The sequence below is a fragment of the Sminthopsis crassicaudata genome, chromosome 2 (genome assembly GCF_048593235.1).
Source record: "Sminthopsis crassicaudata isolate SCR6 chromosome 2, ASM4859323v1, whole genome shotgun sequence".
Classification (NCBI taxonomy): Eukaryota; Metazoa; Chordata; class Mammalia; order Dasyuromorphia; family Dasyuridae; genus Sminthopsis; species Sminthopsis crassicaudata.
The window spans coordinates 225,077,466-225,098,051 of NC_133618.1; the positions used below are offsets into that span (position 1 = coordinate 225,077,466).

The 20,586-nt window shown below is 34.1% G+C and overlaps 1 protein-coding gene across 3 annotated transcripts in view; it reads right to left on the reverse strand.

Annotated features, from left to right (window-relative positions):
* BABAM2 (BRISC and BRCA1 A complex member 2) overlaps positions 1–20,586 on the reverse strand; it is a 514,351-nt gene that overhangs the window by 242,984 nt on the left and 250,781 nt on the right. For all 3 annotated transcript variants that reach the window (XR_012486190.1, XM_074288294.1, XM_074288295.1), the window contains one exon: positions 11,820–11,929. Coding sequence is in view for 2 of the 3 variants with exons in the window: in XM_074288294.1 (XP_074144395.1) it covers positions 11,820–11,929 (110 nt within the window). In the remaining variant the exon portion in view is untranslated. The remainder of the gene's footprint in view (positions 1–11,819; positions 11,930–20,586) is intronic.

Sequence of the window (20,586 nt, forward strand, 5' to 3'; positions counted from 1 at the left end):
TTAAGCTTTTGGATTTATTGGCAAATAGTGAGGAAAAACAGTTTCTAAAAATATCCTTTCCTGTCTTTGTCTGTTTGTTTTAAAGTTCATCCATTCCTTGCTTTTCAGGATTTTTATTTAGGTTTTTAATTAGGTTTTTTTAATTTGTTGGTTTTCTAGAGATTTTTATTCTTATTGTTGCAATCTTAATTTGTTAGACAATTCTTTTTTTTTTTTTAATTAATGAAAATGCTTAGAAACATAAACTTTCCCCTGAAGACTGCTTTGACTGAAAATGATGGTATATATTCTCATTGATTTCATTATTTTTATATATTTATTTAATTAAATTAATTCAAGCAATTTGGTTCAAAAGAGATCAATAGGAGAACCAGATTAGGTATACAAAATATAGAATTGTATCTAATATTCTAATATTTAATGAACATTGAATTTTTTACCCTAGATACAAGATTCTTGATTAAGCATTATTTGGCAAATACTGCTGGGTAAATTGGGCACTCGTATCAAGGAAATTAGATTTGTATCACCACTTTACACCTTATAAAAAGATAAAACTACAAATAGTTATATAACCTAGATATAGATATAAAGACCAAATTGTTAACAAATTAGAGAAACAGGAAAATATCAGAATTTTGGATCGAAAATAAGTTTATGACCAAAAAGAGGGGGATCACAGGAGGCAAAGTAGATATTTTTGATTACTTAAAATTAGAAAGTTTTTGCAAAACAAATAAAGCTAAGGTTAAAAGGGAAACAATTAATTGGGTAGAGAATCATTGCAGCAAATTTCTCCAATGAAAAGAAGTCATTCAAATTTATAAGAAAAGGAGCTATTCTATCAATTGATAAATTGCCTATGGGACATAAACAAGAAGTTCTAAAGAGAAGAAACCCAGGACATGCAAAATCATATACTTCAAATTACTACTAATTTGGGAAATGAAAACTAAAACAATTACAAAATTACATTTCACAATCATTAGATTGATAAAAATAATAAAAAAGAAAATGATAAATGTTGCAGAAGCTATGGAAAAAATAAGCATACCAATGTTCTATTAACTTCAGGACAGCAATTTATAATTATACAAAAAAGTGAATAAATATTATGTTCCTTTGATCCAGCTATATCACTACCAGGAGTATAAGCAAAAGAGGTCAAAGAAAGAGGAAAATTAATTTCATGTACAAAAATATTTATAGTTACTCTACTTGAGTAGATTGGCATAGCACTGAAATGAATTTGTTAATTGTATTCTATTGGCTTATCTAACTCATAAGCAATTAATATTTTTCTGTGATATCAGAAGAAAGAAAATGGAAGGGATGAGGGACAGGGACACTTTAAGGGAAAAATGAGAGAAAATATAGGGGAATTTGTTAAGGCACATAATTGGGCTATGTAAGTAGAAAGATTTCCAAACAAAGGAGTAGAGAGTCAAGGCTATTTAACAGGAAGTAGAGCCAAGATGGCAGAGAAAATGGCAGGAATTTATCATACTCTCTCCCAAACCACTCCAAATTCCTTTAAATAATGATTCTAAACAAATTTTAGAGCATCAAAATACACAAAAATATGAAGCTGAACATTTTCCAACAAAAGACAACTCAGAAGGTCAGCAAGAAAGGTCTATAGAACTAAGGTGTGAGTCCAGCACACAGTACTATGCAGGTAGTATCAGTGTAGCTCCAATCCCTGCCCCATGCAAGCACCTTTGAATCAGCAGCAGTATTCACAGTTTCTAGATCTTTAAGTCCAGAGACACTGACTTGGAAGGTCAGCAAGAAAGTGAGAGAGCCTAGGGAAGCCAGGAGTGGGAGTGGGCCGTGGTAGCAGCCACAGCTTCTAAGGCCTTGGCCACTGGCAAGTGGCTCCTGAATCACAACATGGTCAGACCCCTGGAAAGAATTCTGAAAACTGTACAAAATCCCTCAGGGGAGTAATGATTCAAGGTAATGATTTTGGTAAGGAAGACTACATCTCAAGAAGATCATCTATCATCTATATAATGGAATAAGAACCTAAATATATTTAAATCAGTTACTTGAATAGACATTGTTTCTTATAGTCCAAGAAGCATTACAACAAGGGAGAAAGCAATGGATTTGAAAAAAAGAATTTTGGTTCAAAGCACAGATATTGATATTTATTAGTCATGTAGTTTAGTCTATAAAAGAAGATTACATTAGATTATCTGCAAAATCCCTTTTAGCAACAGATTCTATAATTAAGAATAAGTTCTCTGCCAAGCATTCAACAAATAGACATATTAAGGTTAGGTACAATAAATAATCTGCTGTAAGGAAGCATAAAGGTCAATGGAAAAGATGAAAAGTTTGAGAGCTTTTAGAAATTAAAAACGTTTAATGATACTTGTATGTATACACCTTCTAGAGCAGAAATCCCTTCTAAAAAGATGGCTGGATAAAAACACTGAGACATCCCCCATTTGCTAAGATGAGGAGGTAGGAGTTACATATCAGAGTGTTTCCATAAATAATTTATTTTATGGTTGACTGGTTTCTCCAAATAAATTCTTTTTCTTTCCTTTTTTTTTTTTTTTTTTAAATAGGCTTTCAAAGTTTCAGGCTGAGTTCTTGATCTCATATGAGGAATAGACAAGACAAAAAGCCACATTTACTAATGAAAACTTGCTGAACTTACTTTTCAGAATTCCTTTCTAAGTCACGAAGAGCCCCTTTGGCCCTGCTCCCAGGCTAGTCAAATGAACAACATAGTCCCCAAAGATTAACACACAGTGCCTTCTTCAGTGAAGCCAAACACATATCTTCTCCTGACAGCTGGTTGTCTTAGCACACTCAAGACTGTATATTTATCATAGAAGAAAACCCCCAAGAAAACAATATTTATTATAAGCTTATCTCAGTGACTCAATAAGCCCAAAGAAGGTTAAATTAAACCATGTTTACTATGATGTTCTGTTACTGAAATCCTGACACAAAATAGCCCTAATAGATTTTGACCAACTTTTTCTGAGACAATCCATAATGGAATAAAATAGCCAGAGGCATCTTTGGTTCTTTGATGTTTCTATTATTTTACATTGGATTTTGGACACTACAAACAATCTTTTGAGAACCTGTGCCATTCCTATTTTATTATGAATTTACCTGATTTTAATATCATCAAGCACTGGCAAAAATCCTAAAGAGAAGTTTTTTTTTTTTTTTAAATTTTGGAATCTTTCCTAGATTAGAGCTTTACATAAGTATTATTCTTCTAATTATCTTTAAGATTACAAGTCATATTTTAAGTGATTCTCAAGCATAATGACACTGGGGCAGAAGTAGGCACAAGAGGAATACAGGGAAGGTGTCTGGGAGCAAATACTTATGCACTATGTCCAAGACTTGGCTAAGAAATCATTCTAAAGATATATAGTTCCATCCCTACTAGACTTTACAAGATGTGGCAAAAGAAACAAATGACTTTTAGTCACTTAGCTTAAAAAAAAAAAAAAAAAAAAAAAAAAAAAAAAGGAAAGGAAAGGAAAAGGTATTTTGGATGATATTAAAGCTGTTAAAGTTAAAGGACATTATTCTTAATCACAGTTCTGTTACTTACAACATATATGACCCTGACTATATCTCTTATCTTCGTTGAGCCTTGGTTTCCTCATCTATTACATGAGGGCTTAGAACAAGATGATCTCTAAGTTTTCATTCCAACTGTAAATCCTATGATCCAATGACATTTTCTTCACCTCTAGGTAATGAGATCATATGATCAAAGAGAACCCAGAAGCTATCTGGTCCAATCCTTTCTTTTTACAGATTTTTGAATAAATTGAGACTGAAAAGGGTTACTTGACATGCCTAATGTATAAGCAGCAAAGGCAAGATGAAAATCTAGAAACAAATGTTAGAGCTTCAAGAACTCTTAGAAATATCTAATCCACCTTCCCTATTTTACAGATGAGCAACTAAAAATTCAGAAAAATCAAGTTATTTGACCAAGGAAACATGTGAATTCATATACTATCAGTACTCAAAGCCAGGTCTTTTCATCCCCAAAATAGTGTTCTTTTCTTCATATAATACTGATACCTTCTTGGGCAATGATATTAAGCAGATCTACTTGCTCTAAACCTTTTAATTTTGACAGTTCAAAACTAGTTCTACCCCACCATGAATATGGAATTTTGAATGAAAGGTCTATGGCCTGCAAGCTCCAAAGATAAGTTTCCAAATAGTTTCAGAAAGCTGTGTATATACTGATTTTATCCCTTCTACACAAAAAGAGAGATATTAAATGAGGATTAAGATCTAAGTTTTAAAGTTAGCTAAACCAAAGGAAAAAGCTCACTTTGTGGCTAAAGAGTAAACCTAGAATATGACCAATTATTGTAAAAAATATAAGCAGTTGGGATCTGGAGAAAAATATACATGGCTTGGTGAAACTTACCTCTATTGGTCAAGAAGTAATTTAAAAGTGATTCATAGCAATAGAAACTTTTAAGCACTAAAGTACTATTTCTTAAAAGAATAAAACAAGGTTCCACAAATTCTCTATATTCTTATTGTTCTAGAAATACAGAACTGATGTCTAAATATTCTATTGTTTCTTCTATCCATTTTAAGTTTTCCCCCTTTCATTTTCTTCCCTCAAATGTTATTTTCTTGAACACTTGCATTTTCTCTTCCCTTGTAGCTTTACAATAATTTTCATAAATCAAAAAAATTCATTAAGCAAATTTCATATGAATGTCAGCTCCTCTTCCTTCCAAGGAAGGAATTTAAACTTTGAGGGAAAATGTATTCACTATTATTGATTAGCACATTGGTTGTTTTCCATGGTTAAAATCATCTTGTATGTGTGTGATGACATACATGATATAAAGGAAGACAGGCAAAAAAAATTAGAATTAATATATTGATCATATTAGAAATAGGTATTCCTGGCATAAACAGTACTGGTTAATGATCATTTTTGTGATCATTATTTGTGATATTTAGTACTTATTTCCAAAGCTGTTTTATAACAACAAATATTAGCCTGATGAAAGATGCCACCTGCATTGCTTCAGGGCATAAGTCTTTTTATCCTTGAGATGGGAACAGTATAGGACAGAATTATATAGCTGGTTTTCTTCAGGCCACTCCCTATCAAGGCAGCTCAATCAAGAAATGGAAGCCTACATTCTGGATAGTCTCTAGTGATCATTTAACCTTTGGATTCAATGCAGAAATTGCCAACAGTCTGAGAGGAAGGGCAGGACAGGGAATACATAGTGCCAATTTTGGTCATGTAACTATCAATTAAAGCTTTTCTGCTAAGTGGAAAATTTAAGTAGTGTATAATTAAATTGCTTTCTTCCTTCTTAATATGGAAGGAAGGAAGGAAGGAAGGAAGGAAGGAAGGAAGGAAGGAAGGAAGGAAGGAAGGAAGGAAGGAAGGAAGGAAGGAAGGAAGGAAGGAAGGAAGGAAGGAAGGAAGGAAGGAAGGAAGGAAGGAAGGAAGGAAGGAAGGAAGGAAGGAAGGAAGGAAGGAAGGAAGGAAGGAAGGAAGGAACAGAGGGAGGGAGGGAGGGAGGAAGGGAGGTAGGGAAGGAGGAGGGAGGGAGGGAGGGAGGGAGGAAGGGAGGGAGGGAGGGAGGAAGGGAGGGAGAGAGGAAGGGAGAGAGGAAGGGAGGGAAGGGGAGAGGGAGGGAGGGAGGAAAGAAGGGGGGAAGGGAGGAAGGGAAGGAGAAAGAAGAGGAAGGAAGGGAGGAAGGGGAGGGAGGGAGGAAGGGAGAGACGAAGAAGGGAGGAAGGGAGGGAGGAAAGGAGGAGGAAGGGAGAGAGGAAGGGAGGAGTAAGGGAGAGAGGAAGAAAGGGAAGGAGGGAGGAGAGGAGGGAGGGAAGGGAGGAAGGGAGGAAGAAAAAGAGGAAGGAAGGGAGGGAGGAAGGGAGGAAGGGGAAGGAGGAAGGGAGGAAGGGGAGGGAGGGAGGGAGGGAGGAAGAGAGGAGAAGAGGGAGGGAAAGGGGAAAGGGAGGGAGAAAGAGAGGAAGGAAGGGAGGAAGGAAGGGAGGGAGGAAGGGAGAGAGAGAAGCTCTGTTTGCAGAATTCACCAATGGTAATTTTTTTTCTTTTAAAATCAAATAATGTCTTCATTCTTTAATGAGACTAACTGACTTTCGTTAGTGGGAAAACAAATATATGTCTGAAATATATATAATTTATAAATGTTATATAAATGTTTTCCTGTGCACTGAGTACATGAGCTTCTTCTTAGATGAGGCTTTCTCTATTGAACTTTATACCCTCATCTGTATCTAAAATATGTAATGGGCTACAGAGGCACATCAAGAACTATTCTACTTTCCTGGGCAAAAAGAGAAGGCTTCAGGAATATAAAAATATTTCAGAGTCTCAAAGAATCACAACACACACAGGAGCTTCCTGCCCACATTTTCTGCCAGATGTTCCATTTAAAGAGAATGACCCATTTGAGGAGAAGTTAGTCTCCACAGTCAGTGGAAATATTTTGGGGACAGCAGATTTTTCTCCTTTTCCATATGGGAAGGTAGGGAACTAGAAAGATCTTCTTCTACCTTCCCAGATTGGTACATATAACATGGGTATGGGAGAAATGAAGTGGGGAAATAAGATTAGGACAGAGAGATGATGATCAGAAATGTAATTTGAGAGTCTCAAAGAAAAAAGTATACACCGTACACCAAGATAAGCTCAAAATGGGTTCATGACCTAGGCATAAAAAATGACATTATAAATAAATTAGAGGAACATAGGATAGTTTACCTCTTAGACCTGTGGTGGAGGAAGGAATTTATGTCCAAAGAAGAACTAGAGATCATTATTGATCACAAAACAGAAAATTTTGATTATATCAAATTGAAAAGTTTTTGTACAAACAAAACTAGTGCAGACAAGATTAGAAGGGAAACAATAAACTGGGAAAACGTTTTTACAGTCAAAGGTTCTGATAAAGGCCTCATTTCCAAAATATATAGAGAATTGACTCTAATTTATAAGAAACCAAGCCATTCTCCAATTCATAAATGGTCAAAGGATATGAACAGACAATTCTTAGATGAAGAAATTGAAACTATTTCTAGCCATATGAAAAGATGCTCCAAGGCATTATTAATCAGAGAAATGCAAATTAAGACAACTCTGAGATACCACTACACACCTGTCAGATTGGCTAGAATGACAGGGAAAGATGATGTGCAGTGTTAGAGGGGATGTGGGAAAACAGGGACACTGATACATTGCTGGGGGAATTGCGAATACATCCAGCCATTCTAGAGAGCAATTTGGAATTATGCTCAAAAAGTTATCAATCTATGCATACCCTTTGATCCAGCAGTGTTTCTACTGGGCTTATATCCAAAGAGATTTTAAAGAAGAGAAGGGGACCTGTATGTGCAAGAATGTTTGTGGCAGTCCTCTTTGTAGTGGCCAGAAACTGGAAACTAAGTGGATGCCCATCAATTGGAGAATCGCTGAATAAATTATGGTATATGAATATTATGGAATATTATTGTGCTGTAAGAAATGACCAACAGGATGATTTCAGAGAGGTCCGGAGAGACTTACATGAACTGATGCTGAGTGAAATGAGCAGGACCAGGAGATCATTATATACTTCAACAACAATACTATATGATGATCAATTCTGATGGACATGGCCCTCTTCAACAATGAGATGAGCCAAATCAGTTCCAATAAACCAGTAATGAATTGAACCAGCTACACTCAGTGAAAGACCTCTGGGAGATGACTATGAACCACTACATAGAATTCCCAATCCCTCTATTTTTGTCCACCTGCACTTCTGATTTTCTTCACAGGTTAATTGTACACTATTTCAAAGTCCAATTCTTTATGTACAGCAAAATAACTGTATGCACATGTATACATATATTGTATTTAACCTATACTTTAATATATTTAACATTGTTGGTCAGCCTGCCATCTCTGGGGGAAGAGGTAGGGGGAAAGAGGGGAAAAGTTGGAAAAAAAGGTTTTGCAATTGTCAATGCTGAAAAATTACCCATGCATATATCTTGTAAATAAAAAGCTATAATAATAAAAAAAGAAAAAGAAAAAAAGTATAAGTTTATAGCGGACAGAAGGGGGTGGACAGGGAAACAAAGAGCATAAAAATTTCCATTGTTTTAGTTTTTTTATTTTTTTTATTTTTTTAAAACAAAGATTCATAAAGGCTACTTTATCATTAAGGGTCTATTATTGTTTAGATAGAGACACCAATTTAATTTTTTTAAAGTCTAGATCGGAAAGTAGTAGTAGTAGCAGCAATAGTAGTAGTACCATGAAAATAGAAAACAGGTTTCCATAGTGCCTAAAAAGGTATATAAAACACTTTAATCACAACCATCCAATTGAATTAAATCACACTGAATGAATATTAACAAGTACTAAGTCCACCTGGGGCAATTTAAGACTACTACTTTTAGCTGGAGGGATTATATTATATTTCCAAAAAAATTTTTTTTATTAAATGTCTTGTACTTCATTTGAGCTGTGCCAATTGTCACTGCTCTCTTGCCTATGAAGACCTGAAAAACCTGTGGGATTTAAATATTTAAATCCAAATATTTCTGTAAATATTAACTATTTCAAGAAATAAGGCAGGTAATAATCCTGCTGTATTTTATGCCCTGTTTTTATTTTATGGTCAGACTATATCTGGAATATTAGGCTTGAGGTATGACATCTTTATTTTATTTTTTTAATTAAAGTTTTTTTATTTTTCAAAACATATGTATAGACAATTCCTTAACATTAGTCCTTGCAAAAAATTGTGTTCCATTTTTCCCTTCCTTCCTTCATAGCCTCCTCCAGATGGCAAATAGTCCAATTTATGCAAAACATCATAGTCCAATATATGCATACATATTTATATAATTGTTGTGCTGCATAAGGAAAATCAAAGTTAAAAAAAAAAAAAAAGAAAGAAAAGCAAAATAAAGTGCAAGAAAATAACAAAAAGAGTGAAAATACCATGCTGTGAACCACATTCAGTTCCCACAGTCTTTCTCTAGGTGTAGAAGGGAAGCAATAAACTGAGAGAGAGAGGAGCCAAACAAGTTGTGGCACATGATTGTGATGGAATTATACAAATGATAAGAAATTGGCATATAAGATGATTTCTGAAAAATCAGGATTTACATGAACTGATACAAAGTGAAGTGAGTGGAACCAGAATTATGTTGTATATATGGTAATATCAATACTGTATAATAAAGAGTGAATGACTTAGCAATTATCAGCAATATTATGATTCAAAACAATCCCAATGCATTCATGATGAAGCATACTATTCTCCTCCAGAGAAAGAACTAATATATTTCCTGAATACAAACAGAAGTATGTTATTTTTTACTTTTTTTCCTTTCCTTTTTTTTTTTTAATTTGAGTCTTCTTGGATAAAATGAGTAATATGAAAATGTTTATTTGATTGCACTTGTACAATTGATACAAAATTACTTATCAAGTCAGGAAAGGGAAAAGGGAGAGAGAAAGAATAGGATTTGGAAATTTAAAAAAAAGTTTAAAAGAACCCCTGTTATATATAATATAGAATATATAGAATATATAATTATAATTATATATTATACATATATAATAAAATATATAAAAAAAGAAAAAAACAAAGATGTCAAATTAAAAAAGAAAAGAAATGGGAAGACTGTGTTTAATTCTGAGTGCTATATATGTTAGAAAAATCACTGATAAAATGGAGAATGTCAAGTAGTCAATCAGGGTCATAATGAGTATGAGGACAAGTAAGAGCAATTAGATGGCACAATGGATAGAGTGCCAGATATGGAATCAGGAAGACTTATCTTCCTGAGTTCAAAAATGACCTTAGACACTTACTAGCTGTATGACCCTGGGTAAATCATTTAACCCTGTTTGCCTCAGTTTCTTCATCTGTAAAATGAGATGGAGAAGGAAATGACAAACCATTCCAGTACCTGTATTAGAAACCCCCAAATGGGGCCCCAAAGAGTTGAACAAAATTTAAAAAATGACTATAGCAGCAACATACAACAGATGATAGCTTTATTCAAGTACCTAAAAGGCTATCACATGGATGAAGTAACAGATTTATTCTCTAGAGGACAGAATGATGAACAATAGATAAAAAGCACATTTAAAGCTCAACAATGAGCTTAAAACTAATTAACAATAAGTTCTTCGTGCAAAAGTGAACTGTCTGAAGAGGCAGTAGGTTCTCTAGAAGTTTCCAAATAAATGCTGGACTATCATTTACTGAGGATGTAATAGAAATTATTGATCAAGTATGAACTTGATAACATGATCTCTAAGTTCCCTTTCAACTACTATTTTGTGATTCCATAACTTATGGTTCAGTGTTTTTTCTGCTATACCAAGATATGTTGAATCAGTTTAAAGTCCTCTAATATTGATTTATTATGTAGAAAAGCAGCATGATGTTGTTCAGCCATTTTTCAGGTCTGTACCACTTTTCATGATTCCATTGGCAAAAAAACTATAGTGCTTTGCCATTTCTTTCTCCATTGCATTTTATAGATGATGAAAAACTGAGGCAAATAAGGTTAAGTAACTTGTCCAGGGTCCACAACTATGTCTAGGTTGGATTTGAACTCAGGAAGACAAATCTTTCTCTATCTACTGTGCCACCTAGCTGTCCAGCATAATGAATGAGAATTTGGTGAAGGTTTAAACTCCACAGTTAACACTAAAAAAATTTTTTAGAGAAATCAAAATGAAACCTAAGAAATGAGACCCAAAGGTTATGCTGATGTGGAACAAAAAAATGAAACTTATAGAAAAAAGCCATCTAGGATGTGGCCATTTTTAACAATGAGATAAACCAAATCAGTTCCAATAGAGCAGTAATGAACAGAACCAGTTATACCCAGAGAAAGAACTCTGGGAGATGACTATGAACCACTACATAGAATTCCCAATCCCTCTATTTTTGTCTGCCTGCATTTTGGATTTCCTTCACAGGCTAATTGTACACTATTTCAAAGTCAGATTCTATTTGTACAGCAAAACAACTGTTTGGACATGTATACATATATTGTATTTAATTTATACTTTAACATATTTAACATGTATTGGTCAACCTGCTATGGGGGGGAGGAAGGAGGGGAAAATTTAGAACAAAAAGTTTGTCAATTATAAAATTGCCCATGCATATATCTGGTAAATAAAAATTATTTTTTTAAAAAGCCATCTATTTGTAGATCCAGAAGGGGTGTATACACATTGAAATAAAGTGAATGCCAAGGGGAAATATAATTAGGGATGAATTAGAAGCTTCAAATAGCAACCTCTGTAGTACTCAGTCAATAGGGGAAATAGGGAGAGACTTGCATTTCAAGACAGTGCTTTTGCCCTTCAAAAGTGTGCCTTATAGCTTAGACACCAGCTTTTGTGAGAACATAAAATCTTTCCTGGATTTATTAGTGAGTCAGTGGAATCCTTGGTAAGATGTTTATTTCTTACAATGTTAACCTACCACATTAATTTCTGCATTACATCACTCCTTTTCTATAAAGGCACTATGTCTTTCAAATTATGCAACTAAAGGCATTATTCTTGGTCTCAAATTATCCAACTATAATATCCAAACTATTACTGCAGTTTTGAACTCTCTCTACTCCAACTCCCAATACCTTTCATTTTCAAGCAAATAAGCATCAATTATAGAGAAAGGATAATTTAAATAGTTCATTGAAATCAATACAAGTAAAGAAGATCTCAATAATGCTACCTTCAGGACAACAATAAGAAGGTGTTAACAACCAAATGCAGTGGTACTTACTGTTCAATGCGTGGTGACAAGTATAATTTTGGGAACACTTGAGTAGCTTCTGTATCCTCAAAACTGACTGAGAGAAGAGCCACATCTTCCCCAGGATCTTCATTTGCATCCTTAAATAAAAAGAAATAGAATAGCATTTGATAGTTGCTCTTATAAGATCTAATTGCTGATAATCTTACAGCATACTTTACCTAGATAAGGCCATTTGACACAAACTTCTTTCTTTCCATCTAAACATAATCTTGTTTGAGCTACTATCTTTTCATACTTCTCTCCAGTACATAAGAGAGGCCCTCTTCCCTTTCTAAAATTAACCCTTTATTCATTCAATTCAATAAGCATTTACTCATGTTCTTTATCCTTTCTTTTCCCTCCCTATAAAAAAAATCTGGGTTTTACATACTCAAATTGTTTTCTTAACACTTTTAATTCAATATATATTTGTGAAGTGGCTACTCTGTGCCATGCACTAGAGATACAAATATGAAAAATGATGCAATCTTTGCTTGTACTCAAGGATATCTGCATTTATTGGAGAGAAGGAATACAAAGTTAAGCATAATTCCAGGCATTTTCCCTAGCTGTTCATATCTAGAATAGTCACTGTCCTTAGCTCTGTCTCCAGTCTTCTCAGACTTCTTTCAAATCCTACCCTAATTCCTACCCTTTATACAAAGACTTTCTTTATCTTTTTACTTCTATTGTTTTCCCTCCATTGGTTATTTCCAATTTATCTGGTACCCAACTTGTTTTTACCTAGTTGTTGTTCTCTCCAATAGACAAGGAATGAAGACAGGGACTGTCTTTTGCCTTTTTTTGATATGCCCAGAATTTAATATAATACCTGGCACAGAATAGATACTCAATAAATGTTTACTAACTACAATACGAAGTAGCTTTGGACTGGAATATAAATTATAATAAGAATTTGAATTAAAATAGTAAAACATTAAGGTTGTGAAATGAATCCTTATTATAGTGATTCTCAAAGGCCAGGTGATATGTATGGATTTTTATCTTGTAAGGGACTCTCTTGAATCTTGGCTTCTTTATTGTCTCCTTAACCTCTCTACCTGTTACTTACTGAAGTTCTTGCATTTTAAAAAAAAAAGGCAAAATAATCAACTTTAACTCATACCTTGCTACTTCTTCTAACAAAGTTGAATTTCTCACCAATTTTCCCCATAACCTTGTAATCTTAGTTTTTTCCTTTCATACAGTACTCAAAGCAATCCTTCTAAAGTTTCCAAATGTGGTGGCCAAATCCATTGATTTTATTAAGTCTTCAACTATGTTGCACTTAGTTATATAGTGACTATAGCATGATTTAATGAGGCAGGAGTCAAGAGATTGTGCTCAAGTGTTTGCTCTGCTCTTTCTTTTTTGTTTGACAGTGGAACAGTCAATTAGCTTCCATGAACCTCAGTTTCCTTATCATCTATTAAATTTGAAGGAGGCAGAAGATTGACTAAATTATCTCTAAAATCCCTTTTAATTATTTTATTGTATAACTAACCTTTCTCCTTTCCAAAACTCAACTTTACTAAATTCTGACATTACATTCTCTTAAATTTACCTAATTTTTCCTAAAAATAATTTATCCATTAACTTGTTAATAAGCATTTCCTTTCCTTTTGATAGATAATGACATTCCTTTATAATACTTCTCAAATTGAATGCCTCCCTCTTCAGTTTCCATGGCTAATACAATTGTTTCTTTTAATATTTTTAATATATAAACAGATAACCACAAAAACAAGGCTTATGTTATAATTGTTAATGTTATAATTAAATAAAACAGACTCAGACAATGTTACTGCTAAAACAGAAGACTGATTATACAACTATGTCTCAAGAACCATCAGGAGCTCCCTATTGCCAATAAAATACAAACTCCTCAGTTTGGCATTTAAAGTCCTTTTCCCTGCTGCAGCTAAAAAATGGCCCAGTGGATAGAACACCCAGTCCTGGAGTTAGAAAGACTGAAGTTCAAATCCAACCTCAGACTTAACACTTACTAGCTGTATAAGACTGAGCAAGTCACTTATTGCTTTCAGATAAAAGTCTTTTTCCTTTTTTGACATGTTTACTACTATTGAAGGAAAGAGAAGAGAATAAGCATTTATACAGGACCACTATGTACCAGTCATTGTGCTGTCTTTTTTTTAAGCTAAATATTATTTCATTTGATCCTCACATTTTGTAGTATTGGTCTAATAATCACCCACAATAATAGCTTAATAACTAATAGAGGAAGGAAATGAAATGGGTGTAATTTACCTAGATTTTAGCAATATTTTAAAAGAAGTATCTAGCTTCTGGAGAAGAAGGAAACAGGTAGATTACAGAATAGTGGATTCAAGACCAGTTGAATAGACATATACAACAAGTAGTTATTAATGATTCAATGTTATCATGGAAGGAGGTCTCCAGTGGAGTAAAACAAACCTGTTTGTTTAAATTTTAAAAAGACAACAACTAAGATAAAGGTATAGGTTGTATACTTATCAAATTGGCAGATGATACAAAGCTACAAAAAAAAAAAAAAAAGATCTTGACAGCTTATAGCACTAAACTTGAACCTGATAGGATTAAATTCAATATAGATAAGATAAAAAGATAAGATTAAAAAGCAATTAAATACAAAAAAAGTAAAATTCACCTGTATAAGATTTGAGAAACAGTTAAACAATGGCTGTATTAAAGGCAATGTGAAAGGGTTTTGTGTGATGTGGTAGACAAAAAAAAATATCCAATGTAATTCTGCGTGGCATTAAGAAGAGCACAGCTTCCAGGGAGAGAGATGGTGGTTTCACTGTACTCTTCCCTGGTCAGACTTAATCTGAAGGACTGGTCTTAATTCTTGGCCTAACAGTTTAAGAAGGACACTAATAAGGATGAAGAGTATCCATAGGAGGGCAACCTGGATGAAGAATCTTGAATCCATATCATATGAGGATCAGTTGATAAAACTGAGAATATTTAGCCTGGATAGGAAAATATTTAATGAAGTTATGATAACTATGTTTAAGTATTTTAGGCAACAGAACAAGAAGCAATGGTAAAAACTGAAAGTGACAATAAACTTAAACTAGGGATCAGGAAAAACTTCCTAATATATCATCCAAAAGTGAAACAGACTATCTTGAAAGGCTCATTCTCATTAGAGATTTTTAAGCAGAAAACATCTCATTAGTTATATTATACTAGTATTCCTTTCATACCTGGACTGAATTATTTGGAATCTATAAGATACCTAGGTTTAAATTCCATTTCTGATATTTACTAGAATGTCTAGATGGGTGAATAGCCAGAAAGCTACTTTCTCTGGATCAGAGAGTAACTTGATAGGATGATGAGTCACAGAGAGAGAAGAGTGGTGAAAAGATATAAGAAAATTAGAGGTAGGGACCAAGTTATGGAAGGATTCAAAAGCCAAAAAGAAATTTTTATATTTGATCATGGAGGTGAGAGTCACTGGAATTTTCTGAGTGGGAGAGAGGGAAGGGTGATGAGGTCAGATATGTGCTTTAGGAATGTGTGGGAAAAGGTGACGAACTTACAGCACATATTGATCAGAAACTGTTAGCTAAAGTAGATCAAGTCTATAGGCCTCAGTTTTGGCTTCTCCGAGTCATGTTATTTTAGATAAGGTCTGGACTACATTCCATTGTCCAACGTGGCCAAAGAAGCTGTATATCACCTTGTCTACTACATTCCACTGACCAACTAGGGGTACAGTAGACTTATGTGACCAATCACAACATACAGAGGGCGGGATTTTGAAGGTTCTTTGTATGAAATGTATAAAAGCTGTAAGCATTTTCAAGGCTCTTGTCCTATCTTGCTGTGAAATTTGGCTCGCAGACAAGGAGAGGGTCCGCTTCTCGAGATTCTAATAAATAATTCTGCTTTCAATGAGTGATCTCTGTAATAGTCAAATTGGGTAGGTCTTTTTGTCCCAAACAGGAAGATCACTTTTACAGCAAAGAAGATGATGGACTGAGGAGGGAGAGACTTGAGGCAGGGAGACTAGAAGACTTTTGCAACAATCCAAATTTTAGACAATGAGGGCCTACCCTGAAGTGGTAAAGGTGTCAGACGTAAGAATGGTTAGCACAGGAAAGATGTTACAAAGGTAGAATCAAGAGAATTTAACAATTAATTGGATATGGGCATGAAAGAAGTGCCAAGGATAAACCTACAAGGATGGGTGACTAGAATGATGCTGATATTCTCAACAACATCAAGGGTTTGAGAAGAAAGATTAAAAATTCAGTATTGAAAATGATGAGTTTAAGATGTCTCTGAGATATCCAGTTTGAAATGTCCAACACATAGTTAAAGATGAGAGACTGGAGTTCAGGGGGGATGTTTATGGAGGGATTAAGTAGATTTGAGAATGTGAGCACAGAGAAGGATGATAAATGAATCAATGGGAGGCAATGAGATCATTAAGGGAAATAGAATACAGGGAGAAAAAAAGAGAGCTTCCTGGAGGATACCCATGGTTAGCAGGTCTGACTTAAATGAAATTTAGAAAAGGAGATTGAGATGGAGTGGTCAGATTGGCAAGAAGAGAGCCAGAAGAGAGCAATGTCATAGAGAGAAGAATATAAAGGAAAAGAGAGTAATCAATAGTGTCAAAGGCTAAAAAAGGATGAGGATTGAGAAAAGACTATTAGATTTGGTAATTAAAAGATCACCAGTAACGTTAGAGAAAGGAGTTACTCAAAAGCATTATTCCTGAAATCACTAGAACTTGAGTTTCAAAATCAAATTTGGAAATAGATTTTCAAAACTAAGGCAAAAATGGACTTATTTGCTTTTGGGCTGGGTACTTGTATCCATAGAATCATGTTCCTATATGGACGAACAGAGATTTATTAATTAAGCCTTTGTGGTAAAATGGAGAACTACTGCATTTACTATCTGCCACTGTGCCCTTTAGATCCCCAGAAAATGCTTTAGAGCTGCCAAAGCATTCTAAGAAAAATGAGTTCCTGCCACCCAACCTGTGATAGAAACCCTTATTAATGTGATTATCTTACACAAATATAAAGTAAGCTCCTTTAGAGGAAGAATGCTCTTGATTTCCATATGTATTCCCAACATAAAACACAATCTCTGACATATAGTAAGCATTTAATATTTTATCATTCATTTATTCCTAATTGACTGACAATGATTTTTATATAGTTTCTCAAGATGACTACATTATTTATTAATAGTTGAGACTACAGGCCATGAATGTAATTCGCAAAACTTGTACATATTCATTGTAGTTTTATAGACTATAAAAAATAAACTGAATTAAATATACATTAAAAAGACCTGAAGACAGTGCATATTTACTATACTACTATCAGAGTATACTTTTAAAAAGTCATATTTACTTTGTTTCTTTTTCAAATAAATTCTTTCTTCTTAAGGCAAAGAATAGAAAAGCCATTATACAGCATTCCTAAGCAACTGAAATGATCCTAGTTTACATATTAAGTATTCTTCATCTGGTATTCTGAAAAGAGAAAACTTTTTTAGTTCAAATGCAAAAATAGTGATTTCCAAGATTTTGCTAACTACTTTAACAAGTTTTATTCTGTTTGGTAGATAAATTCTCACTGTATTGGTGTTGATTTTACTTCAGAACTTTTAAATAAGTTAAATGAACTATAAAAAGATAAATCTGTAAAATAATTGTGTGGGACAGGTGCTAGACTCTCCTTTCCCAAACTAACTAATCAGAGACACCTTCAGGTAAAAAGAAAAAGGATTTCTTTAGCTCATACAGGAAGAGGCCCAACACACCCTAAAGGCATCCCAACTCCCACCATATGCTCCACCCAACCAGCTGGACTTTGAACACCCAGTTAAATAGGAAATGACCCAAGCTTTTTCATTGGCTAGTGTCTGCTTCTTGTGGGTTACATCACTTCTAGTAACTTCACTGACTGAGGGTCTGACCTTCCAGCTCTGGGAATAAAGATCATGTGACTTAGGCTTAGTCTTGGATTTCTTGAAAAAACTTCATCCAATCAGTCCCATTCATAATGTTTTTTAGTTTCTGGGACTCTTAACTATATATTTTTCTTCCCATAAGTAAAATGATAAAAGCAACAAGCCAACATTACATATGATTATTGCAACCACTAAGGATGAGAATTTGGGGAAGAGGACTTCTCAAAATTTACAGGTCTGGATTTTCAAAACTATAGAGTCTAAACCATTTGAAATTGTATCAGATAAAATTGGACCAAAGTGAAGAAATTTATGGAGCTGGATTTTAAAGGACTTTTTTCCTTTTGCAAAATGGCACAAAGCAGAAACATAATTGCAGTGTAAATTATATTAGCTGTCCTAATGCCTTTCTTTGACTCCCCAAAAGAGAAGTATATATAAAATTGTAAACTTTTGTTACATATAGCCTTTTAAAATACTTATTAAATTGAACAATAATAACAAAAGTGCTTAGCTGTTCTGTGTGCTTTTCAAAACTTTTGTTTTTTTGCATATTTTAAAAATATTTTGTTGATTCTCTTTTTTGTTTGTATGTAACTATAATTATTGACCAGCCTCTTGGGAATCCTGCCTAGAAACCTTCTCTTCTAATGTCTAGTTAAGCAAAACAAATCAAAACACTCTCTATGTCTGTAACCTTAAGTCTCACACTCTGTATCTTTATTCTTTTTTTCTTTTTATGCTAAGGCAATTAGGGTTAAGTGACTTGCCCAGGATCACACAGCTAGGAAGTGTTAAGTATCTGAGGTCAAATTTGAACTCAGGTGCTCCTGACTTCTGGGCTGGTGTTCTATCCACTGTGCCACCTACCTGCCCTGTCTGCACCTTTATTTTGTCACATTTCTGCCAAGAGATAGAAGCAATGCTTCATAAAGAGCCTTCAGAAGCCTTAACTGATCACTATATAAATCCAAGCTGATAAGCCTCTGACTTGGCTTGACTGGTCCTCAGCAGATTCACAAAGAGACAGGCATACTTTCACCAGGCTTAGTTGTATTTACCTGACCTTTTGTTCTATTGTCATAGCATTCAAAAAGCTAGATTCAAGTACTAGAGTAAGAATTGATCAGAGATTCCAAACCAATGTTTTGATAACTCAGAGTAAAGTTTTTCATACTCCAAATGAAGAGTTGAAAAACTAACCTTTAATCTTAGGAAACAGATAACTAACAAAAGCACAATTTATTACTACTCCTGAAGTAAGAAAAAATCCACATGACAATCTAATAATATCTAAGCAGATAGCAGATATTAGCAAAACAGATCTTTAGATTGAGAAAAGAAATATAAATTTAGGTAGAATCTATTAGTTATCAGAAAGGCAGCCTACAGAACCACAATGAATACCAAATTTATAGAGGACCTAGGTTCAAATTCTGAATTTTTTTACTTAACATTTAACACCTATGTGATCCAAACAACTATATAGACCTCAATTTTTAATTTAGGATTTCTATCATACGGTTTCCCATATTAGTTTCCCTACTGAGAAAGAGTGCACCAACCAGCTAACAAAAGTATTCCAGGTCACTAGGGAAGTTATGTTTCTCAATGTAAACTAATACACTGATTAGACTCATTAAAGTTTTAGTTTACAAGCCAGTCTTAAGTTTGGTTAGCATTAATGAAATCTACTGAAGACTGATAATCTCTGAGTTCAACTGCTCCTGAGTGAATTTATTAATGATTTTCTAAATTGAGTGACTGAACCTACAAAGTAAAAAACTAAAATAGCATCAGCTAGGTGGTATAGTGAGTAGATAGAGCATTGGACTAAGAATCAGGGAAATTTATCTTTAATGAGTTCAAATCTGGCTTCAGACACCTTGGAAAAATTACTTAATCCTGTTTGCCTCAGTTCCTCATCTGCAAAATGAGATGGAGAAGGAAATGGCAAACCACTTTTCCACGTTGCCAAGAAAATCCCAAATGGGGTCACCGGAGACTGGGACACAATGGAGATGACTAAGCAACAACTTTCTGGAGTGGTCATTGGTTCTACTGAAACAATAATATGCCCAAGAAGAAATGGCCACCTAATAATATTGGGAATACTGGAAACTCAGATTGAAGGGAAGATGTGTCAATTTATGCATGTACTTATTTATGTATGTATATATGTATGTTATTTTTAATATCATTTCCCCCCAATACATGCAAAGATAGTTTTCAATATTCACCTTTACAAAACCTTGTATTCCAAATTTTTCTCCCTCTGTCTATTCCCCACTCTCTCCCTAGATAGCAAGCATAAATATGTGCAATTCTTCAAAACATAATTATATATTTGACATGCTGTATACACACACACAAAAAAAAAGATGGGGGGGGACCAAGAGAAAGAAAAAAGCAAACAAATCACAAAAAAGGTGAAAATACTATGATCTAATCCACATTCAATCTCCATAGTTCTCTCTCTGGATATGGGTGGCACTTTCCATTCCAAATCTATTGGAATTTCCTTGAATCACCTCATTGTTGCAAAGAACAAGGCCCATCAGAGATGATTATCATAGAATCTTCTTGTTGCTGTGTACAATGTTGTCTTAGTTCTACTCACTTCACTTAGAATCAGCTCATATATGTGTCCTTCCAGACTTTTCTGAAATCAGCCTGTTTATCATTTCTCAAAGAACAGTAATAATCAATTACATTCATATACCATAACTTATTCAGCCATACCCCAACTGATGGACATCCATTCAATTTCCTGTTCCTGATACCCCAAAGAGAGCTCTACAAAGATTTT